At 42.0% G+C, this 26,010-nt stretch overlaps 1 protein-coding gene across 2 annotated transcripts in view; it reads right to left on the bottom strand.

Moving 5' to 3' along the window:
• Nucleotides 1–10,826: 10,826 nt before the first annotated feature.
• IQCM (IQ motif containing M) overlaps nucleotides 10,827–26,010 on the bottom strand; it is a 144,758-nt gene continuing 129,574 nt past the window's right edge. For both annotated transcript variants that reach the window (XM_077301652.1, XM_077301653.1), the window contains exon 14: nucleotides 10,827–11,139. In XM_077301652.1, the coding sequence (XP_077157767.1) occupies nucleotides 11,117–11,139 (23 nt within the window). In that variant the 3' untranslated portion in view covers nucleotides 10,827–11,116. The remainder of the gene's footprint in view (nucleotides 11,140–26,010) is intronic.

Here is a 26,010-nt window from a genome sequence, read left to right as displayed (position 1 = left end):
TAGAAATTGTATCCTTAACTCTGAGACGTACTATGGAGGGGATGGTTCCTCAGGCCATCAAAATAATCAGCTGATTTCCTTGCATCATTACAGCTTCTGAATTTATAAAATGACTTCATCGGCACTCAATTAGAGCATATGAAATAATGATGCCATTCACCTGGGGAGTACTTTACAGTGCATTTATTCTGAGTTGGAAAATATTTCAGCATAATATATTGCTACCTTTTTAGAAAGAACTTTGTGGCTGACATTTATAGTGTAACTTATACAACTGTTTTCCTTGATCCACTGCCACAAAGCTATTCTAAAAGGATGAAAAATGTATTAGGCCCTGATTATGAGTCCTATGAAATCATTGCCCAAATGAATTTACTACACTATGAACCACAAACTATAGATTTTCCTTTTTTTTAAAAAAGAGGCCACGATAACTTTTTTTCCTATTCATACCAACTGGACTGGCACAGGAATACCTCTTGGTAGATTGCATGTGAAATAAATAAAAACAGAGAATGAGAGTATGAGCAAGGGAGATTTTTGTTTTGCTTTTCATTTATCTAGATGGGAAAGTGCACATGATTTGTTCATGGATATATAACTCTGTGAAAGGAGCTGCCTTGCTTGAAAAGGCCTTCCCAGTTGGTAAAGGAATCTTTAGTAGCCTAGTGGATCCTAAGCCCGTTATACAGTTGAGGAAATAATGACAGTCATAATAATGAACAATGCTTTGGAGGGTTGAAGTGCATAATTCACTTTATCATTGTAATCCTTACAATTACAGGTGAGGGACACCTGGGCTGTGAGTCTCTTCAGTGAATTCAGTGCAAGGGAGAGTCAAACCAGCAGCTTCCTGAGGCACAGCTCTTGGTCTTAGCCACTCCACGGCACTAGCCCTCAAGGTCCATGGTGTTTGGAAGGGGGCAGTATTTCACTAAGGCAGTGCTTGGTTGATTACAGCTTTGTTCTCCTAAATAATATATCATTCAGAAACCAATAAATCTTTGTTTCTTTGTAGCTTTGAAGGCATACGTTTTGCTGCTGATTATTGGTTTTGTGAAATCAGTATTTTGCTCCCTAAAGCTTTAGAAATGTTGGTTTACAGAGTCAAGCGGAGAAATATTTTCTTGATCAATTGTTCTTCCCTGGTGTTCATATGTGTTTCAAAAGTGAACTTACTCTGCTTTCCATGCCCATTTTCTCACACAATCGCAATATTAAATGAGCACTATTTCAAGTACCCACAAGTGACTGGGAAGCCACTGTTGGGGCATGTTCATAATTCCCCGGATTGCTGGAACTACACATGTCCAAGACTCATAATGGACAAGTTAAGTGTCATTTACATTCAACTGAACTTTAAGTGTACATGTTGCTTTTAGACCTGTGGAATTAAAGGTAAAGGTATCCCCTGTGCAAGCACCGAGTCATGTCTGACCCTTGGGGTGACGCCCTCTAGCGTTTTCATGGCAGACTCAATACGGGGTGGTTTGCCAGTGCCTTCCCCAGTCATTACTGTTTTACCCCCAAGCAAGCTGGGTACTCATTTTACCGACCTCGGAAAGATGGAAGGCTGAGTCAACCTTGAGCCGGCTGCTGGGATTGAACTCCCAGCCTCATGGGCAAAGCTTTCAGACAGCTGCCTTACCACTCTGCGCCATTAGCATTAGTTATTTCACTGACATGTGTGCTGACTTGATAAAGTGAACTAGAGTTCTCAGGCAGTTGTGCAAGAACACGGGAAGTATTTGCCAGCTAAGAACACTTTGCTTTGGGCGTTGGGCAGACAAGACAATACAAGAAAGAGAAGTCATACTAGGAAGAAATGTCATGCAAATGTATCCTGAGCACTACAGTAGCAAGACAATGATGTAGTACATCACTGTAAATTGGGTGGATAGCAATCCACAGAGAAACACAACCACAAAAAAGCAGCGGTAGAACATGTGTGGACAAAGCAGCTACACATTTTACAACAATGCACAACAAGAAATCACCCACGCCACCAGTTGATGTGGCGGAGGGTAGGCTGGAGGTGGAGATGACCACCCTCCTAGCCCATGCAGGGTGTGTGCTGTGCTTATCCAGCATGCACAACATAGAGGCAGGTGGGACCCACGATGCCTATAAAGGTGCCAAACACATGCCTCTTCGCCCGGCACGCCACAGAGCAGCTTCCCTCCCTCTGGGCTGTGTCTGTGATAGATGTTTCATGGTTGGTATTTTGTCACAGCTGCGGGTTTCGCAAGGGATGGAGCCTGTTGGCAGGGAGTCTGGTGGGTGACTGGACTCCCAGGGGTTCAGGGCATCTAGAGCATGTAAATGAGCACAGCTTACCTGGCTGGGAGGCCAGAGGCTCATTGCCAGGCGGCTGAGGGGCAGTCAAAGCAGGTGGGTGCCTGGTGGCTCCCCCCACACTAGTCACCTTCTGTAGGGCAGAGGCTGGGAATGGTGCAGATCTCCAGGGCACCTCTAGAAGCCATGGGTGCAGTCTGCTGACTGCTAAGTCAGGCTCCCACTCGTATGCTGTGCAAACCCTTCCATGGCTGTGGCCATGTTATACCCAATAATTGTCTTATTCCAGCCCAAAATGCCCTCCTGCAATTTTGGATACCTAATAAAAAAAATTAAATTCCAAGGATGGTGTTTGCACTTAGCAATCAGATTATGATTTTGCATCACTACTTTGAATCCTTCAGATTTTGTGAATTGACACTGTCTGAACTAGTCGATAGGTGTTGGTGCAATATTTTTCTGAACAACATCATTGATGCTTTTGTTAATCATTGTGCATTTTAAGCTTAACCTACAGAATCCTCTTGTGGTGCAGAGTGTTAAGGCAGCAGACATGCAGTCTGAAGCTTTGCCCATGAGGCTGAGAGTTCAATCCCAGCAGCCAGCTCAAGGTTGACTCAGCCTTCCATCCTTCCGAGGTCGGAAAAATGAGTACCCAGCTTGCTGGGGGGTAAACGGTAATGACTGGGGAAGGCACTGGCAAACCACCCCGTATTGAGTCTGCCATGAAAACGCTAGAGGGCGTCATCCCAAGGGTCAGACATGACCTGGTGCTTGCACAGGGGATACCTTTACCTTTACATTTCCAGAATCCTTTTTTGAAACCTTGTTTGATATAACTCTTTTAATTCAACAGCACCCAGTAACAAAGGAAATCAATTACTATCATTACTTATATACACAGATACACTCTCACATACACACATGATATGTATTTCTTGTGCCTTACTGCAATAAAGGCACCTGACTCCTGAATAAGCATGAGAACAGTGAGGGTTATACTGAAACGTCAAAACAAACTAAACTGAACTCCTAGAGTCTGAAAAAGGATTTGAATAAAGAACTGTGGGGGTGGCTAATTTCACTCCTAGTGAACCAGGAACAGACAGTAATATTCAGACTTCTGTTTTCTACAGTCACTGGCTTGTTGATACTGAACATGTGTTGAAGTATTGTGCTGCTTCCACCATAAGGAGACAATTCTGAGTTTTGTTAGTCTCTGTGCTGTGTCACAGATGGCCTGTAACCTGAAATTACCCCATAAAGAAAACAAGGTGATTCTGGAACGGGAATTTTTGTTTTAAAAAAGGAAAAAGAGTAGTGTTCACATTATCTTGATATGCTACAAAAAGTTACTGATGGCACTCAGCCCTTCGAAGGAGCTGCTGACACAGATGCAGAAAACCAACTGGCTTCTGTGCCAGTAAAGCGCATCTTATAGCTGATTACATTTCATTACAGTGGAATTCAAAGGGAATTTAGAGATTTCTTCTCGGGCATAACATCTGAAGGAATTTTGATAAAATAAAAACAGATTTGCCAGGGGGATTTTATACATCTGTAATTGCCACCTAGAAAAAAAATTCATAGCACAAAGTCTATAGGCATCTATAGGGAAAAAGTCCATACAAAGGATTGTTGAAAGAAAGATTGTTGCACATTTTCATTTCTTTATGTAATTCCAGTGCAGCATATATGCTCTCTTATGCTTTTCAGTAAATGAGCATTATTAATCATACATTTAGAAGCTACAGGTCTCCCCTGACCACTGGTGAGGGTAGAAAGGAGGGTTGACAGCTCCAGGTTGGGAAGTTCCTGGAGATTTGGTTGTGCCTTAGAGTCTATCCTCCAAAGCATCCATGTTCTCCAGGGGAAGAGAGAATTGATCCCTGTAGTCTGGAAATGAGCTGTACTTCCAGGAGATTCCCTAGATCCCACTTGGAGAGTGGCAACCCTCGATCAGAGCTACCAGCAATAACTTGTTTGACTCTTACATCAGAACTATAAATGTGTCTTGAATCTCCCCCAAATCTCATGCAATGTTTTATGCGATGAAGAAGAAGAAGAAGAGTTGTTTTTTATATGCTGCTTTTTTCAAAGTGGCTTACCTTCCCTTTCCTCTCCACACTTCCTCTTTAAGGTAGGTGAGGCTGAGAGAGCCCTGATATTATTGCTCAGTCAGAACAGCTTCATCAGTGCTGTGGCAAGCCCAAACTCACCCAGCTTGATGCATGTGGGGGAGCGGGGAATCAAACCCAGCTCACCAGTTTAGAAGCCACCGCTTTTAACCACCCCACCAAACTGAGTGAAAGAAGGAAATGCTGATACTGCAGTTGTTTTCCTTCCTTAAAATATAGCAGATGTGTGCTTCAGTGATCAATATGGGGAATGCACAACCAAGTTCAAAAAGTGTTTCTGCTTTCACAGTGTTGATTAAATAAGGTTGATTAAAACAAACTGAAAAGTACTGAGTTGATTATCCCCAGCCAATCAATAGCTTAAAAGTAATATGTGATGGTGTCTCTCAGATTGAAAACTGACAAAGGATCATACCAGCCAGAGAGCTACATGTGAGCCAATAGCCACAATGAAACAATCTTCTTTCTGTTTCACCTGTAGGGAGTTTCCATAATGCTCTAGCAATTAGTACTGTGGAGGATCATTGTCCATGGGGTCGTGATGGGTTGGACGCGACTTCACAACTAACAACAACAACAACTGTGCAGTAGCTAAGAGAAAGCCTCAGCATTGCCAGTTCACTTTTTACCTCAACCATGAAATCTTTAAGTAGCCTTAGGCAGATCACTGCCTTCTATCCTCAATGGAACATCTACCCTGCACTATAAAAATTCTTACACTGCATTCATATAACACAATAAACCATAGTTTATATATTCGGTTTGATTAAACTTCACTATGAAGTATGAATGTAGAAAGGTCAACAAATTGTGATTTGTTGATGAATTGTAAACCATGGTTTGTGCATGGTTTTTTAACTATGGTTTGTACCAATGGTCACTAGTTGTGAAGTATGAATACACAAATACTTCTATGTATAGCAGCATCACCCCTTTTAGTCACCTGAATATAGCAAAGGAATCTACACCAGACTGGCTACCCCCATTCTCACTAATTTATTGATGATGCAACTGTTGAGGTCCAGTAAGGGTGATTTTTGTCCTTCCTTTCTCTGCAGGTATTTAACCTGGGTGGGGTTCATATGATGGGCCTTTGAGAAAGAGCCAAGGGGCTCTTGTGCTTTCCAGCCAGTGCTTGCAGCACGTGGCATACATTAAGCAACTTGGAAAGCTAGGAACAGCCCATATTTGTTTTTACTTGTTTTGAAATTAGGAACTGTTTGTAAGCACCTTTTGCCCTAACCTGGGCTAATTCTGCACTTACTTTGTTTATTCTATTGTGGATCCTGCTGAATTCAGATAGATTTGAACTCGGGTCCTCCTCTATCCCCCCCCCAATTGAAACAGAAAAGTGTTCTGCACTTGATTGGGGAAGTTCAGAAGGTGGGGGGGGGGTGAGCCAAGCACAGCAGGAGCCTCTTTCTTTCTTTTTGTGAAGGGGCGGGGAGAGGATTGGAGACAGCAGAGGAAGGGGAATAAATCCAAGAGGTGAATCTCTGCCAAGAGAAGTTAGGGCTTCTGGAGCTTCTGCTGAGAGAAGTTAGGGCTTCCCCTTTAAGGGAAGCCTGGCAACCTGGGAACAAGGAATTTTTGAACTGACGTCCTGGCCAATCAGGGCTTTTCTACAGCATTGGATGCTCGAGGCAGCAAGTTAGTTTGGGAAAAGCAAAGAGCTGTACTCATGCTGATCTTTCAAATATCGAGGGTTATATCCACTTCAGGATATCCGGATCGATTGTGCTTGTTGCAGATGAAAAAATTAAATTGCCCAAAATCAAAATGGAAATTGTATTCAGTGTAGATGGCATGGCTGGCACTGGTTAGCATTTGGATGGGAGACCTCTGAGAAATTCCAGGGTCATTATGCAAAGGAAGGCAATGACAAACCACTTCTGTTCTTTTCTTGCCTTGAAAACCACCATTGGCTGTGACTTGGTAGTGGTTTACACATACAAGCAACTTTGAGTCCCTCTGGGGAGAAAATGTGGTCTAAAATTGTGAAAGAATTGCTGAGAACTGTAAAAACAAACTAGATAGCACATTTGAAGAAATGTATTCAACAGAAAGAGTACGATGAAGAAGAGTCGGCTTTTATACCCTGCTTTTCACTACCCAAAGGAGTCTCAAAGTAGCTTACCCTTCCTCTCCCCACAACAGACAGCCTATGAGGGAGGTGGAATGAAGAATTTTTTTGCACCAGGAATATGGACTGTCACAGCACTTTCACAGCTAATTTCTGCTTCTGAACAATGTTGGTGCTGGTCTGGGGTGGTCCCAGGCCTGGCAGGATGCAGGCCCTCATTTTCCCCTGACAGTCTGTGTCGTGCCATGCCTGGGACCACCCCATACCAGCACCATCATCTAGAAGCAGAAATTTGCCCTGCAACCAGACGAGTGCTGCGCCAGGCCAGATTCCTGGTGGAGAAAATGTCTGAGAGAACTGAGAGAATCTGACAGAACTATGACTGGCCCATGGTCACCCAGCTGGCTTTATGTGGAGTTGTGGGGAATTAAACCGGGTTCTCCAGATCAGAGTTCTCTGCTCTTAACTGCTACACCACACTGAGAGGAACGCATCTGATGATCAGTTAAAGAAAAAATGGTCATTGCTGTAAAAGATCTATTTTGCTTCACAACAAGACTTCAGCATTTTAGTGAAGTGGTTAGCTAGAAAAGGAGATGTTGCTTTCTATCTTCCCCAATGAGACCTGTATCTTGTCACACCTCAAAATCCTCTGACCTTCCAGAGCCAAAAGGTATGGATGAATTAATCCTTTTGATAACAAGTCAGGGTCTCTCAATTGAGGTAGTTTTTCTCCAGGAACATTCAAGAGGAAGTAGTTTGGCTGCTGAGTACTTAAGAGGCACATCAGTCAAGGCTCTTTTGTGTAGCTCTCCAAAGTTTCTCCAACCTAAAATAAATAATAAACCACATTTGCAGGACAAAAACCAAGTCTCCAAGAATCTCCCTTGCAAAGTGGGAGTGCAAAGTGAATGACTTTCATTAGATTCCCTACAAATAAATTGCAGTATATTGCTGCCGGAGAATCATTCACCCACCCTGTCTTGACTACTGGCATTTTACATCCCATTTTTCTATTCTGTAACTTGAGTAGGTAAATAAAGTTGCTAGTTAAATATCTGCCTCACTTTTCTCTTCCTTCACCTGGAATATCTATTGCACCATATTGTAAATTGCGTATAGACTCAAATGTTTCTTAGTATGCTCAAATGCTATTCAGATTTCTTACCATGCTCAAGTTCTTTCACATGCCTAGCGTGATTTGGGTACTGATTTCAGTAACAGAGAAGAAAACCAATACAGCTAGGTAGTGTGAGGAAGAGGAGGCTTAGCTCACTTCCGGCCTCTCCTTGATTTCTTCCTGTCTGAACAATAGCAAGTAGGCTACAAAGATATTATTTGGAGCTCATGAGATTATTTGGAACTTTGCTTGGGGGTGCAGCAGACTAAATTGCATTTATAAACAAATTGTGGTTTGCATTGTATGCCTGATAAACTAACCAGGGTTTGTGCACCGTATCAAGATTTACTATGACCTTTGAATTCAGCTCAGTATTACTAACATTATTCATATGAATTCTTTATCAGCATATACTAAAACCTTCAGATTTTCAAGACAAAATGTTTTTCCTAGTATAAATCAATATAGAACTCAAGAAGGATATGTGAATTGAGTCCTGAGTATGTCGAATACCATGTTGTTTACAACTGTCTGACTTTGTAATACTCTGAGTTTGCAGCACTGGTCAAGGTGTATTTGATGATATCCTTGTCTGTGAGAAAGGAGTAAATACGTTATTGATACGGGACACATCTTCTGGTGTGCCTCATCAAACGGAAATGTAGATGGACATCATCCTGCTCACAAAGTGCACCAGAAAATGGAGGGCCCAGCCAGCAGCCACACTGGACTCTGGGGCCTGGGCAGCTGTTGCTCAACCCGCTGGGGTGAAGGCAGTGGCTGCCCCACCCTCAAGGCAAAGGCAGAGGCTGCACTGCCCCTAGAGGCTTGGGGCTGGGGAAGCTTCTGCACAAATTGCGAGGGGCTGAGACAGTGGCTGCCCCCCCATGTCTTTGAAACAGCTGCCCTGACCCCTGGGCAGCTGCTGTTCAACCTGCGGGGCTGAGGCAGTGGAGGAGGAGCAGGTAAATAGGAGAGGGGAAGGAAGTGAGTGTACATGTCTGCATGCACATGTACTCGTGCATGTGCACATACTCCTGCATGCATGCATATTCATGCACATGCACATGTAAATACTCATGCATGTGTGTGCATGACAGTGGGGGTCAAGGCAGCAAAGGAGATGCAGGTAAGCAAGAGGTGGGAAAGAAAGGGAATTAGTGTACATGTGTGTGTGTGTGTGCACGTGTTTGCTTGGTTGGAGGGAGGGAGGGAGGGAGGTTGGGAAACCCATAGGTAAAGGGAGAAATGGGAAGAGGGAAGGGGGGAGTCTCTCTCTCTCTCTCTCTATGCCATTGAGAGAAGGAAGAAGAGGCAGGGAGGATGATGGGAAACCAACAGTTAAGGGGTAATCTGGGGGGAGGGGAGGGAACAGCATCTCTGTATGTTTGTTTGTGTGTTTAGGAGGGAGAGAGCCTTGACAAAGTCGCTCCAGAGAAGGTATGTGTCCCACATACCCTTTGAGAATCAAACTGGCAATAAAACCACAGGGTTGCCTAGAACCAGCCTCTTGTTTACTCGACAGTCTGCATCCCAAGAAACTGCTGCTGCAAAGCTGTCAGAATAGAAGCTTCTTAGATTACAAGGGCTTGCTGAAAGGCTATGATGAAGGCCAGCAGGGTTCCTTCCTACCTCCAGTGCCTTGTCTGTAAATCCTAGGAGAGGTGAGGGCTATTTTATGCACTTTATGTCCACTAATATATTTTTAATGATTTCATAGGTGCTCTTGTTTGTTTCTATAGATGCTCCATATTGATTTTTATTGCATATTTCCTTGAAGGAAGATATATAAAATGTAAATAAATAGCTAGCTAGGTAGCTAGCTAGATGACAGACAGACAGACAGACAGACAGACAGACAGACAGATATAGCAGGCTTGTTTGGCTAATTCATAAAAATAACCAAGTGTTTTCCAACCAATTTCTCCAAGTCCATCTGGTCCTGTCAACATCCTTCAGCTGCATGTCAGCAACTCCCCAATATGAAACGACTGGCTGATCCCCATGTGCTGAGAATAGTGGTAAAGCTTTAGCCGTTCATGCACCATGTGTGTCAAATAAATGTCTGATTGAGGCCCTCCGCAGAGGAATTAGTCTGTCTGGCGTGGCCAAGGCCTGGGAGGCGGCAGGGAAGGACCCAGCAGCACTGCTCTCACTGCCAAGCCCCATTCACGGCAGCAGGGCAGGGAGGCTGCTGCTGTTGTTGTAAAATTGCTGTCGTGCTGTGGTTGATTCCTTTCTGTGGTTCCTGCAGATGAACTCTTCACCACCAAATATGTTTGTGTGTCTGTGTGTGCACAGTGGGGGAACCAACAGCTTTGGTCCAGGAGGCTGCAGAAGACCAGCTCCGGCCGAGTGCTCAACATCATACAAGCCAGTGGCGTCCTGGAGCTCCCTGCCCCCCTCCAACATTTGCCAGTGGAGAAAAGCCACAGTGCCAGTGGAGAAAAGCCTGCTGCCACCACCTCTGCCATGCTGGGCTCCATGCTCCCCCAACCACCACCCCTGGGGAACCACTCTGGCCCGACACCCGTTTGCCTCCCCCACCTGCGTTGCAGCCGCCCTGCTCGCGAGCTGCCCGAGCTCATTGTCTGGCAGCGGCTGTGCTCGGGTGCTCCCTGGGTGTCAGGGCTGGCCAGGCTCTGGCTCTCCTCGGGGCAGGCGTGGCAGTGGGGCTTTGTCTGGGGCAACCCCTCCTGGGCATGGCGCGGGCAGGCATGGCAGCCCCCAGCCCTAGGCATTGCATGCGCAGTGGGGCAGGAGGGCGGTGGGAGGGAGGCCAGGCATGGAGGTACCCGCTGAAAACTGACACCATCCCCCAAATGGCTCAGAGTTCACCCGCCCTGCCAGCATCACGTGGGCCTTGCCTGCCTTAAGGGTGGCCAGGGAATTTGCCGCAGAGGAGCTGGAGCCCGTCCCCGCCCCCTGAATGCCATGCTGTGGGTGGGGAGGTGCAGGCACAAACGCGCAGGCACATCAGCTTCGCGCTGCATGTTTGCGCCCGCCGGTGAGCGCTGCTCTCCCTCTCCCCCCCTGTCCCCGTACCTCCCTCCCCCCCCCAGTCCCCGGCTTGAAAAAGGTTGGGGACCATTGCTATATACCATTCCAGGAAAGAAGCATGTCTATTTTGCTTTGGAAGTGACATATATACACTTTATCATAGCAATAGCCTTTATTACTCTCTTGTACTCTTCAGCTCTAGTATAGAGGCAGACTGGTCATTTAACTCACAGGGACATTTCCCAGTAGGCCCATGCCTTAATGGGCCACTGGTGGCCAGAAGCAAGCAGAGCTAATCCCCAGTAACTCTGCCACTGCTTCAGCAGCCAACTTGGATCCGAGCCTTCAAAATCAAGGATAATCATTGATACTTTATGACTTGCCTTCTCCAAGTTTGTGAGAGAAGTAATGGGTAAGTTAATTCCCATTGTTGATGCTGCTGAAGTCAGCACCCCTGACCTGCAGTTCTCCAGTTGTCAATCAGCTGGGCTTGTTCTGGTGACCTGTATGGTTTTCAAGAAAAAAGGCAGTCATTGGTCCACCCATGATAATGTAGACCATTCACCTTCCCAAGCTAAGTACCTGATTGCAAGAGCAATCCTGATTTACCCAGTGTGCTTGCTGCTAGGAAAGTATGCTTAGGATTACAGCCTATGCTACTGTGATAATGTATATTCTATATAAAAGCTCTGATGTTTCCCTTTAAATAGATAACCTAGCATAGATGAATCAGAAAACAGATAAATGAAAGTTTCTTTTAAATGCATTCACTATATTTGACTGATTTCCCACCAGATTGCTTTGCTCCCTTTGATCAATGTTTATTTGTACATCATGGGACAAGTGTTAAGAGGCAGCCATCATGTTTTCCTTTGCTTGGTAGTGAGCTCTCTGGGGCTTCAAAGGGAAATACGAGTGAAAACTGACTCCTGCAGAGCCTGTGTTACATGTAAATTACTGGGCAGATAGCATTAAAAAGCTGAATCTCACAGAATTTTAAATATTAATAGAGATTTACTTTGGTGTTTTATATGCTACAAAAGAAAGAGGAAGTGCTAAAAAAAATCAATCTGTAATATATGGCTTTGGGAAATTCCCCACTGGCTCAACATAACATACACACTCATGTGAGTGTGTGTATGTGTGTATGTGTTACCATAAAATGATGTCAGTAGGCTCCAGGCCAAACTCCCACTTGTGAGGAAGCAAAGGCTTAAATTACCCCTGCTTTACTGCAGGGAGGAGGAGGTTGTGACTATTTTTCCCTGAAGTTCATCTGGTAAAGTTCCACAGCATATCAAAGGGGAAATAAATCATTTTTCCTTCCCAGTTGGATGTTTTAATATTTCAGAACTTCATATTCTGTTTCTTGAGTAAGAAGTGCATTTTGAATGAGCTTGGCTGCATACAACGAAGAACAGCTGAACTGGGAAAAGTGAGGGTGAAATTGACTGCATTTCAGCTATGCTACGCAGGTTATGTATGTGCAGTTTAGAAGTGTGAAAGGTTACGTTTAATAATAATATTAGTAAACAATATTTCCCAAAGTATAGCCACTTACAGTTTTGTTTCTATAAAGAAAAAAAGCATTTAAGTCTTAAAACAAAATTGACTGATGTTCTATTTGAGGGTACCCTTTTTATCCCAGCATAAATTTTTGCATAATAAAATGTCCATTGTAGGAGTGGCAGAAGAGATCACTTACACAAAATAGTCAAATTCTGCCACATGTGTGTTGGGTTACAATATAAATATTAATCAGTAAAATCTCAAAATGAAACAGCAGAACAAAATGATCAAAGCAGGATAAGAGCTTAACTATCCATAAGGAATCAGAAAGAGAACCAATAAAATCATTTTGTAAAAACAGTGATACAAAGATGGGGCTTCAAAAACTATAGCATGCCTAAATGAACAATGATTTGATGCCAGATGAGAGTGTATTGGGAGAGGCACTTTTCTTTGAAAGGTAATTTTCTCAAAATTTTTACAAAGGTAGTCACCTCTCAAAGGAATTTTCTAGTTGCAAAGCTGGCTTCTCTCCCTCCTCCCTCCCCCCTCCCGCCATTAACAAGCTCTTTGACTTGAATAATGAGGAGCTGAACTTAGTTTGTGCTTTCAACGGCTATTTCTAAGGCTAGTTTTGTAATTTGGTCCAGTATCTTTAATGTAAGCCTGAAGGAAAACTGTTCCATTGAATGGATTCTCACGCGTGAAAGGGGAAGTGTGAAAATACTACTGCTTGTTTTTCCTGGCCCTTACCATAGGCCTGCTTCACTTTTCTCTCCCTTGTTTTGCTTCCATTTCAGTTTGCTGGGCTCAGCCTCCCCTCAATAAAACCAGCCTTGTTACTTTAGGATTATGGGTTGGATGGTGGAGGCCACACTATTGAAAGCAGGGAAAAGTAGCATTTAGTTTTTCTTAAGCACAGTTAGGAAGAAAAGATGGGAAACCAGAACGTGAGTCATGTGATGACTCAGGCTGTCTTGCCATTCTTTGGAATGGAGCCTGTTTCTCCCAGCCAAAGCTTGGCAGCTAGAATCCAGCCTCCCCATTTAGCCTCTGCCACCTGACCGTGCAAAAGCAAGCACAATAGATGTTTTCAGACTGAGAGAATGCAGGGGCCCACGCAGACCCCTCCTTGCTTGCGCTGAAATGTACTGTTCTTGGATGTGGCTTGCCTGCCATTAGTTGCGTACGTGAGCAGTGAAACTCCTCATTCCCTTGAAAGATTGAGATATTCTCCTTTCCTGGCTATGACTGTTCTTATGTTTCAGCCCATGGGTCTTTGTTATTTAAATGGGTATCTCAGGAAAGGATTATCATCACATACTTAGTTTCACTTTTTGTGGAGGACTGGAGTTTTCATAGCTTGTTTAAACACTTTAGGGGGGAAAAAGAACAAATGTGAGATGGAGGGTGTGTGATACAAATCAATCTCCTTGAAGCCAAATTTGTTAGGACTTTTTAACTCTGGAGTCTCAAGCCTATCTGTTCCAGTGACTGGTATCTTATTCTCTTCCCCTCCTCCCAGCTTGGAAGATGATCTCCCAGGCTCCAGACAGGTGCCACAGGGATAGCCATGTTAGTCTGCTGCAGCTCAAATAAACCTTGTTTTGTTACCTTGGCAGATGGTGGTTAGTGTAAACTCCTCAGCAAAGAAACTGCACATCATCAGATGCTATTACTAGACATGCTTAAGCACCTGCCCCTTCAGCTTGCATCCTGCCTGCATGTATCAATCACCAGAACTTGAGCGTGAACAAACTGAATCTGTCCAATGGTAATTGCGGTTACTATTTTCATACAGAAAAATATTACTTGCATTCACTTCCTGTTTAAAAGAAGAATTAAGATAGCATAGAAATAAGACTTTCATGGGGGAAAAGTTTTCCTTAACTTGGTGTCTTGACTGTCTGACAGCTTGAACATTAATAGTTGTAGCTCAATGAATGATGCTCTGGCATCTCCAGCTAAACGGACCAAGCAGCAGGTGATATGAGAGACTCTGGAGAGTTGCTGACAGTCACAATAGACATCACTGACCTTGATTGATACAGTATACGGTGACTTCATGTGTGTTTAGAATTGGTAGGCCAATCATCTTGCCCAGAAAGAACAAATTAGAGACTGAACAATAATTAGCCATATTATTTTTTAATGTAGTGATGGCTTTTAGGTAGAAATTGCCAAGGTATGACATCCCGAGTCAACAACTGATTTATGCTGAACACCAAGGGATTATTAATGTACTGATATTATTTCAGCAAGGATCTTAAGCACAAGCAGTCACCTTCATAGATTCCAAGATCCTATCAACATCCATAATGGTAACTGGGTTTAAACGCTCCATAAATGGACCAGACAAATGCATTAGACTGTCTGAGCAATATCTCCTGTCTGAGCAATGTTATAACCTGCATCCAAATCAGAATGACTTTGAGACATTTTACCAGCAAAACAAATTGCATCAAAACTGATTTAGGCTCAGGTTTAGGGGCCAGCAGGTTCCAAGATACCTTAGATAGCTGTGAAGTATCAGACAAAATGGTAACAAAGAAATGACATTTCTTTCCTGCTATCACTGCTGCTTCATAGGTCTTCTAATGAGCTCTACAGCATGTGCTGTCAGATGTATTTTCCTCCAACATCACTCATCATCTTCTTCATAGAATTACTAATCATTGCCCATCAACAGAATTGCTGGGTGTGATCTACCTTAGGTGGGAGCTACCAACTCAACACTACCATAAAAGGTAAAGGTATCCCCCTGTGCAAGCACCAGGTCATGTCTGACCCTTGGGGTGATGCCCTCTAGAGTTTTCATGGCAAACTCAATACGGGGCGGTTTGCCAGTGCCTCCCCCAGTCATTGCTGTTTACCCACCAGCAAGCTTTTTTACCGACCTCAGAAGGATGGAAGGCTGAGTCAACCTTGAGCAGGTTGCTTAGATTGAACTCCCAGCCTAATGGTCAGAGCTTCAGACTGCATGTCTGCTGCCTTACCACTTTGCACCACAAGAGGCTCTTCAACATTACCATAGAAACAGAAATTTTCCAATAATGGCTGTATCTCCAAGCATCCTGGGAGCAAAAAAAAAAGAAAGAAAGAAAGGAAAGGAAAGGAAAGTGTTGTGACATGTAAATTAATTTATACGCCTCCCTGCAGACCCTTAACAAATTGTAATGAATGACCGAATGCACATTTCCTTGGATTGGTGAATGCCTTGAATTTTTCAGCAATAGCTTCAAATGAAAATAAGACTGTGAATTACAATTGGAAGAAATTTCATTCAACTTGCATGAAATCTTGATGGAATATTAGTTAATGTAGTGCATGTTTTACAAGAAGTATTCACACTGCACAGTTCTCTCACACACACACCCCAACAGACAAAATGTTAATGGTCTGAGCACATTGGGAAAGGAAGCATTCAGGATACAGCTAGCTGTGAATAAAAGTCCAGGGATAACCACCCTTATTTTGAAATACTTTAAACACATTGCCATGGTGAAATATATACAAATGCTCAATATTCCTTGTAATGTTGGACACTATGTTGATTTTTCCAGGAGTTTGCAGGATCAGTTCTAAACTGATATACTCAGAAGTAAAAATATTGAATTAAAAAAGCAACTGAAAAGAATATAGATATGATATTTCTGGAAAAGGTTATGATCAATACAGAGCACATACACAGTATCCTTCAAACATTTACTTTGATGTAAGCTGATCCAAACAAATAGGTCTATGTCAGGCAAACACAGATAGCTTCTTTTTAATTCAATATTTTTACTCCTAGATTACTACTACTACAGTTCCTTGGATAGCAGCTTCCAATTTTGACTTTCTTCCTTTTAAAATGAAAATGAAAAGATTCAATCGTCTTGATTATCAGTACACATACATTTCATTATCACATGTGACAGAACTAATTGCCACTATTTCGTCATAAGACTGTTTTCTGCAGGCAATTAAATCAAGCACTGATGGTACAAGTGATATGAATGACAAAGAGAGCTTTAAGAGGTTTTTATTTTTTTAATGATAAGATGAAATTCCTCTGCTCAAAGTCTTTACAATTTTGTTGAGGCTTGGCATAGTCTACTGGTCTGTCAACAGTCTACTTAAGCAGGTAACCCACATCAATCAGTTATGGAGAACCTTTTAAAAATAAACTGTGAAATGATCACACGGCACGAGCTCATTGGAAAAAGAAATCTCAATGGATAGATATGTAAAGTGAGAAGCTGCATCAGCAGCATCTGTGAAGCCAACAACGCTTGATGACTAATACAACAGCCGGAAGCTGGTTGGCAATGAAGACAATCTGTAGGAGTCACAGAAGTGTTCTTTTGACGTTTATGAATGAGTGAGGCGGCGGCACTGACCCTTATATTTACTATACAATTCAGCTGAAAAGCCTAGAGGGAAAAAAGGTCAAAGCCAAGAACCATCTTTTAAAAATAATGTGGGCCTAGCTCCTTGCAGACCTTCACTGTATCTAGCCCATAAGACCAATGAGTGTGCTTTACTTGAGATCATTGGAAAATGCTTTGTATTGCTAATTGTTATAGCTGCATTTTTTACCAGTCTTATAGAGCTGAGACAGGTATGTTTTTCAAATGTTCATTTAGAGGCTTTAGTTCATCCACAAGGACCCTGTTAATATATATAATGAAGGCTGGTAAAGAGACAATGCTAATAGCACCTCTCTATGCCATACTTGCAGTATTCTTTATTCCAAGCCTGAAATATTTCTAAAGCTTTATCTTTTTAAACTGACTTTCAATTACTGCGGTTAAAGAGCATTCAAGAGGTTGGAATTTAGCTTGGAATTTAGAAAATTTATGCTCTGAAAATTTGAATACCAAGAGGATAGGGCATCTAGATGTTGGATTTTTTGTTTGCTTGTTTAAAAATATGGATCGGCATGAACTGGCTCATAAACTAAAATTCCTCGTGAATTTTGACTGGTGTGTGGTTCATGAAGTCAAGTTCATGACAGGGCAACCGGCATGAACTTTCCACAAACTTTGGTGTTATTTTTGCCAGTACATGAATAGAAATATTTCCAGACAGACTCTCACTGTACAATCTAAATGTTTAACAAACTTGAAAACAGCAAGGGGCAGAATTCTCCAGGCCCGGATTTCTTCCCCTCTGTATTTCAGGTTTATCCACCGCTCTTGTCAGTTCCAAAGTCATCTTGTCACTCTCAATTTTTTTCCCCTTACCATTTTTTTACACAGAGCCTTCAAAATCTCCCATCCCCACTTGAAGTGTGAGTCTTTTTGTGCTAGACATTAATCCAGTTAAACTGGCCTTGCTACAATAGCAGTCGATTCTGCTGGGCACTCTTTGATTGCACTGGTTTTGTTGGGCTTGTAAAAATGCCCCCTCATAGAGACTGTGGTCAAGAATGCTTTAGGGGGGCTTTGGCTCTTGAAAGCTTATACCCTGAAACTCCTGTTGGTCTCCAAGAGCCTGCTGGACTCAACTCTAATTGTCTAAACCAGATTGCTTTGTTTCGGATGGATTTATTCTATTTCTTCTTCCACTGAGCCAATAAATTAAGTGATGCAACTTGAGTCTGGAATGTCTCAATCTACATAGTATCAGGACTAATCTGCATAAATGGGCTTAAAGGTCTTGACTTGTACAGCTCTGTTCTATTTACATTTAAAGCAATATACATTGAAAGCAAGATGACTGATATTTGGAATGCAAATAGCTTAACTTACATCAGGTTTGTGATGCACAAGAGACTTTGGGCAGTGAGTGCATATCCAATATTCGGAAGGACCCCCCCACACACACACACACACACTCCCACATGCCTGACTGCCAAGTTAGATCTACTGGAAATCATAGGATCACTGCAGAAAGACAGGTTCAGGTGTTAAGAAATGAAGAACAGTTACCTAGGTATAAGCTCTGATAAATAGACAAGAATAGAATTTTGAGTAGACCTGTTTAAGATTGCTCTCAAAATTGCACTTGGCTGTTGTAAGAACTGAAATACAAATTCAGCATCATGATCTTTTCCTGGAAGATCATGATGCTGCACTGCCCACCAATAAAAAAAATGAGCAAATTCAACTACAACCAAAACCTATTATTATCAGTCCACATTACTCCTGAATCCTACGATTATTTCACTTGGTGGCCCTATAATTCTGGCAGTAATCTTCTCATTTTGAAATTCATGGCTGCTATTTCAGGGTCAAACCTGTTTAGCATTGTGCAGCTGCACCTCGCAGAGTACAGGGAGGGCAAAAGGAGCAGGGAAGCAGGGGGAAGAGCCCAGATCTCAGATTCAAAAGTAGCAGTCTATCTCCAGCTTTTATGATGAAAAGCTGGAGGATATTTTCATTTGAAAAAACTATAGTCAAAAAGCCCAACATTGTTTTGTCTTGCAGCAACCTTCCTTCTTCTATTGGTGGATCCCAGCAAGGCCAGAGAAGGCCTCCTCCTCTCTCTGCAGTGTCCTAAGAACAAGGAATAAAAACTGGCACTCTGGTATTTAAAGTGGTGCCAGTTGGAGCAGAAATTACTCATACTTCTTTGCCAGCACCCTTGCAGGCAGAGGGTCTCTCCATCCGTAGTTTCTACACAGAGATACTCTGGTTTGACCGTAGTCCATTGGTAACAATGGAGGATGGGGGCCCCTTCTTTGTGGGGCTATAACTTTGACCACATCAATCCAATACTTACCAAGGCAGGTAGAAAAGAGTCAACAGGAGATACCCTATGGGACTAGTGTCTCCAGCATGCTGTGGGACCATTTTACTGGATCATGAACCTCATGAACTGGACCGGTTTATCTGGCCCTTAAAAGTTTGTGACAGTCCACAGTTCATGAATTGGGCTTGCCAGGAACCGAGCCAAACCACATTTCCCCAGTTTAAATAAATAAGTAAATCTTTATTTTTGCATCCCACCCTTCCCGTGAGGCTCAGTTTATGCTCATCTCTAGTTTAAAATATTTCCATGCTGCCTTTCCACCCAGTCATGGTCCATAAGGCAGCAACCAAAAAAAAAAATTAAATAATGAAAAATGTGGTTAAAATTATAATAGCCCTTTTAGCAACAGTTTTTAGAAACTTACTTGCTAAACCAACTAGTAGGATTCACTAGGCAGGGGTTTGTTGTTTTCCTCTATAATCCAAGCATTGTTTGGAAAGCGTTTATTTTGATTTCAAAAAAGTAAGTTGGCTCAAACCTTCAGATTGGCAGATTACACTGAGTTCTCCTTCTGTTTTTTCAGCAGAGTCTGGTGAAATGATAGATGCCCTAAACCAGGACCAGGAGATGGCAATGGGAGGAAGGAATATGCTTAAGCTCTGTACCAATAAGACTGAGATCCTGCTGGGTGGTGGTTGGGCCAACTGGAGATTGCTTGCTGGTTCTGATTGAGGTTCCACACCCCCTTTGGAAAAGCTCTCCTGTGTTGTGAATAGTGCCTTTAAGCAGCTTTATCTGTCTTTTTAAATTTATCATATGGAAGAGTTACACACAGAAAAGATATATAGTAATATAAAATATGTAACCATCATCTAGTTTGCCAACTGTAGCCTTATCTTGAGATGCAGGACTGACCATATTTCCCCATGATCATATCCTAAATTCCCAACTAGTGCAATGTAGTCTATTCAAGGCAGCCAATGAGATGGTTTGGGAACTTCAGACCAGAGCCAGGGAGTTTGAGACTAGAGCCAGGGCTTTCTCTATCCTGGCCCCCACTTTGTAGAATGAACTCCCAGAAGAGATCAAGGCCCTGCTGGGTTTAAAACAATTCCACAGAGCCTGCAAAATAGAGCTCTTCCACCAAGCTTTTGATCAAGGCTAGTGAAGCAACTCTACCAATCAGAGCCCAGAGGTCCCTCCCACCACCAACTATGTCTTGCAGATGGAAAAAAATTAAAACTGCAGAGCAGAAAACAATGTGTGAACAATGTACAACTGCTGCATTGTGGAGCTGAAACATTCTAATTTCCAAGTGTGTTAGATATTTATCCCAGAAAGACGAAAACACTGCAGGAGCTCTAAGAAGCCTATTTGGATGAACAGAGAACTTCAAGAGGAACTAAGAAAGAAAAGGAAAATGTTCAGGAAATGGAGGGAAGGACAGAGCTCTAAAGAAGAGTACCTACAGGTTACTAGGCACTGTAGATCAATCATCAGAAAGGCCAAAGCTGAGAGTGAGCTAAGATTGGCCAGGGAAGCCCATTGTAATAAGAAAAGATGTTTCAGTTATGTGAGGAGCAAACGTAAAGTAAAGGAGGCAATACGCCCACTGTTGGGTGCGGATGGACAAACTCTAACGGAGGATGCAGAGAAAGCAGAAAGGCTTAGTGTCTATTTTACATCTGTTTTTTCCCACAGGTCAAAGTGTTTAGGCACATCTAGAGATGGCCGTAGCCAAAGGATAGTGTCTGGGTGGCAGGTTAACATGGATAGAGAGGTTGTCGAGAGGCATTTAGCTGCACTGGATGAGTTCAAATCCCCTGGTTGGGATGAAATGCACCCGAGAGTACTCAAAGAACTTTCCAGAGAAGTTGCATAGCCCTTGTTCATCATCTTCGGAACCTCTTTAAGGACTGGAGATGTCCCGGAGGACTGGAAGAGAGCAAACATTATTCTGATCTTCAAAAAAAGGAGGAAGGATGACCCGGGAAACTACAGACCAGTGAGTCTGACCTCTGTTGTGGGGAAGATAATGGAGCAGATATTAAAGGGAGCGATCTGCAAACATTTGGAGGACAATTTGGTGATCCAAGGAAGTCAGCATGGATTTGTCTCCAACAGGTCCTGCCAGACCAACCTGGTTTCCTTTTTTGACCAAGTAACAGGTTTGCTGGATCGGGGAAATTCGGTTGATGTCATTTACTTGGATTTTAGTAAAGCTTTTGACAAGGTTCCCCATGATGTTCTGATGGATAAGTTGACGGACTGTAATCTGGATTTTCAGATAGTTAAGTGGATAGGGAATTGGTTAGAGAACCGCACTCAAAGAGTTGTTGTCAATGGTGTTTCATCAGACTGGAGAGAGGTGAGTAGCGGGGTACCTCAGGGCTCAGTGCTCGGCCCGGTACTTTTTAACATATTTATTAATGATCTAGATGAGGGGGTGGAGGGACTACTCATCAAGTTTGCAGATGACACCAAATTGGGAGGACTGGCAAATACTCTGGAAGATAGAGACAGAGTTCAACGAGATCTGAACACAATGGAAAAATTGGCAAATGAGAACAAGATGCAATTTAATGAAGATAAGCGTAAAGTTCTGCATCTGGGTCAGAAAAATGAAAAGCATGCCTACTGGATGGGGGATACGCTTCTAGGTAACACTGTATGTGAATGAGACCTTGGGGTACTTGTGGATTGTAAACTAAACATGAGCAGGCAGTGTGATGCAGCAGTAAAAAAGGCAAATGCCATTTTGGGCTGTATCAACAGGGGCATCACATCAAAATCACAAGATGTCATAGTCCCATTGTATATGGCACTGGTCAGACCACACCTGGAGTACTGTGTGCAGTTCTGGAGGCCTCACTTCAAGAAGGACGTAGATAAAATTGAAAGGGTACAGAGGAGAGTGACGAAGATGATCTGGAGCCAAGGGACCAAGCCCTATGAAGATAGGTTGAGGGACTTGGGAATGTTCAGCCTGGAGAAAAGGAGGTTGAGAGGGGACATGATAGCCCTCTTTAAGTATTTGAAAGGTTGTCACTTGGAGGAGGGCAGGATGCTGTTTCCGTTGGCTACAGAGGAGAGGACACGCAGTAATGGGTTTAAACTTCAAGTACAACGATATAGGCTAGATATCAGGAAAAAAATGTTCACAGAGTAGTTCAGCAGTGGAATAGGCTGCCTAAGGAGGTGGTGAGCTCCCCCTCACTGGCAGTCTTCAAGCAAAGGTTGGATACACACTTTTCTTGGATGCTTTAGGATGCTTAGGGCTGATCCTACGTTGAGCAGTAGGTTGGACTAGATGGCCTGTATGGCCCCTTCCAATTCTATGATTCTATATTTTATTGTTTCAAATTCCACCATTTTGAAATGCTATGTGTTCAAAATGTTCCTTGTATTGTATTATGAAAAATGTTCATTGTAAGCTGCCCTGAGCCACATGGGATAGCAGTACATAAATATAATGAACTTGGCTTGCACTTGCTGACAACTAGAGCTTGAATGATAACTATCAAGTATTGGCTCAAATTTCACTTTTATCCCCAACCTAGGAAACTACTCCACCATCTGCTAATGGATTCTTATGCTTTTAAGAGGTCTCAGCAAATATACCACAAATTCAACATCTTTGGTATTAACTTAGAGTCCTTGACTAATTATGGTGAGGCCCAAATATTATTTTTCCAACCTTATTAACCCATCTCACCACTGGGCATTTATGCTCACGAGGCTAAATATTTTTCCATCTGCCGTGCTATTGGGGAGATATAAAGGGGTTCCTAGAGGACAGACTGTGCAAGTTCTGCTCATCTGATTTTGTACCTTACATTCTATTGCACTACCCATCTGTCACAGATTTTTGACCTGATCTTGACTGATTTTGTGCATTTTTCCAGTAGGGATATTCAATTTTTACTAGAAGACAAACTTCCCATTGTAACACAAAAGGTGGCTGAATTTTTGGCCACGGTTCTGTGAGTCAAAACTTGCACCTGCACAGAATAACTTGTCTCTTATATTTCTTTAGGATGGTGTCTATATAATGATTTTCCCTCCAGTTAATTTTATTAGTAACTAATTTTTAATTCTCATTTTAAATATCCTATAAATGTTTTGTGTAATTTAATTCACATTCCAATTTATCTAGTTATATGCATCATTTCATGTTTAGGTTTTAATATTACTATCACAAATAGCTGTTTAGCCCAAGTAGTCTAAATATATCTGATTCTTATTATATACTTGGATTATTGTTACTAATTACATTAAAGGTTTTTTGAAGATATAATAATAATAACAATAATAGTTATAATAATAATAATAATAATTTCAAAATATGAGGATTAGATGACTAGAAGTTATAGGTTTTTACACAGGCTTTTGGTTTATTTCCAAGCACAAGTGCTGACCTTACATGGCCTGGGACCAGGATAGGTGATGAATTGCCTACTTCTACATATTCAAATTCAAATTCAAATTTATTTAATACAGCACTGTGGCCAGATAAAACAGATAGCGAGAAAAAAACATTTCAGAGTAGAAAATTGCAAAATTAGGGAGCCAGTACAAAATTTAAAATATATTAAATTGTATAATTGAAGCGTACATTATAAAAAATGCATAATAAAATACCTCTAAAAATCTTCACTTAAGCTTAAGTTGTCTTTTCCGTGTGCTAAGCACATGAGCACAAAATTTGGCAACCTGCTTAATAATATGGCCCCTACTATTCCACAGGAGGAATTTTACTTTTTCTTTGTTTGAGCTGGTGGAGGAATTCCTGAGTAATGGAGGATGAATTTATTTCTCGCAGAGCTAAAAGTAGGGCACCTTAAGAGGACATGTTCGATTGACTCTATCTCCCTGGAATTACAGGGGCAGAATCTTTCAGCTAATGGGGTTTTCTTGAAGCGACCCACCAGCATGGCAAAAGGTAACGCAGAGCATCTAGCTAGTGTGAATGCTCTCCTATAGTATTTTGTTTCCAAATAGGAGAGATAGTCTGCAGAGGCTTGAATATATCTGGAACACGGTGGTGCACCATACCTAGGGGAGCGAGAAAGGTCAGTTTGACGCTCTGTGTCCTCAATCCCTTGTTTCACTACAATTTTCGCCTGATCGTACCCCAACCCGAGTAGTGAAAGTGAGGAAAAGCCTAATTTTATATTTTCCCTCTCGGTGGCCAACAGCCACTGGGATTTAAAATTGTCACAGAGGATTGAAGGAAGTAAACCAGCTTCTAAATATGTACCTACCTACCAACTGAGATCTATATTAGAGATCCTGCTTTGTTTGCCCCCGTGTTCTGTGGACAAGTGGATGTGCACCAAAGACAGTGTCTTCTCAGTGCTGGCACCTGTGCTCTGAAATTCCATTTATGTTGAGGCTTCCTAGGTGCCAAGCTTACATGCTTCCAGGTACAATATAGATATGTCCTTATTAAGTGTTTTACATTTCCTATAGTTGGTTTTGACTGCTCCTTCCTTTAATGTTTTATAATATGGGTGGACCTGCAGATACTATTCTATTGTCTCAGGAAAATGCTTTTGTACATCTTGTTCAATATATTACATCTGTACTGGAGCCAGTAAGAGGAGCAAAGAAAGAAAGAAGGATGGAAGGAAGATGCTTCTTTTAATCAAATAACATGTATTCCTTGTTTAAGGGCCAGGTAGACTACAATCAATTTGCGTTCTTAATGTAATCATTTCATCTTTGAGTCTAAACATCCCAGACTGTAAATATTAAATGGTAAGGATGCTCTCCTTAAAGAGATGGCATTTCGGTATATGATCAATTGAGAAATTCATGGAAATTATACTACTGATGAATCAGGACATAGAATCAGTGATGTCTGGTAGTTGCCATTAAGGGCATTTGGAAGAAGACTGTCCTTTGATTGGCATTGCTGCAAACGGGATTTGGCTGCCTTAAGACAGAAGCACTTTGCAAAAGTGACAAATTGCTTTGCAGTAATTTGGGAAATGTTGAAATGTAGCTTGCTAAAATATAACCTTGGAAAATAAATGTGAAATCCAGATAATGTATATGTATTTGCCTTCATAGTCTCCTAAAGCAAAAAGGATCCATCAACCCCATATTTACACGAGAAAACCTTAGTTATTCAAACAGCTTATGAACAGCTTTATTTGTGTTAGCAAGAATGTTTGCATAAGCATGTGGAAGGGGAACAATATGACTACATAATGAGATGCTAGTTCACTTGCTTAAACATGTAACATACTGATGGTCCACAAAGTGAGAGGGGAAAAAATATGCTCAGTCGAAATTTTGGACTTACAAATAAAATAATGCTTGTGTTTGAAAATTTGAATTCAAATACAATTAACTCGATTTTGTCATTTCTAAAATGATTTCAGTTTTCAAGACTTTTGTATAATTGGTCCCTGTCCAACAAGACCAAAGAAATTTACATGTGATTTACAGACTCGCACATTTCTAAACCCCTTTGATTTCATTGGATTTAGAAAGGCACGACTCAACTTTGGATAGCATGATAATTGAGGGTTCCATAGTCCTATGCAATATTATACAAGTCTGTACAGGATTAGGATTCTATCATCTCATATTTCTGAAAAATATGTACATGGCAATTTTCATGTGTCTAAGCACCATTTTCCCTTTGTACACCCATATACTGATTGAAATGAGTTCCAGATCACTACAGTATAACTATTTCCAAGGCCTGCTGCATTGCTACCTAGTCCATTCTGATTTAGATAATCCATAATCATTTAGAACACATATTGCAAAATGGTGGCAGCCACATGCTAGAAGGAGCTCATGAGAATTGTAGTACATGTACACCTGGAGAACTACAGTTTGATCCATTCCAGATGATGTATAAACAGAAAAATCAAAATACAGATTTAAATTTCAAAAAATATTTTAAACAAGTTACAATGTATGCAGCAATCCCAATTAAAATCCCCAACCAAGGGAGTCCTGTAGCAGGGTTTTCCCTCCTCCTTCCAGGAGTGAGGCCAGCTACATAATGAATGTTATTATGGCCCAAAAGCCTGGTGAAATAGCTCTGTCTTATAGGCCCTTCGGAACTGATTAAGGTCCCTCAGGGCTCTGATCTCTACCAGGAGCTTGTTCTACCAGGCTGGGGCCAGGGCCAAAAAGCTTTCGGGACAGGAAGCCTGAGCATATGT

This window comes from Paroedura picta, chromosome 10, assembly GCF_049243985.1.
Source record: "Paroedura picta isolate Pp20150507F chromosome 10, Ppicta_v3.0, whole genome shotgun sequence".
NCBI lineage: Eukaryota > Metazoa > Chordata > Lepidosauria > Squamata > Gekkonidae > Paroedura > Paroedura picta.
The sequence above is the reverse complement of the archived record's forward strand: the minus strand, read 5'-3'. Positions and strand labels throughout refer to the sequence as shown.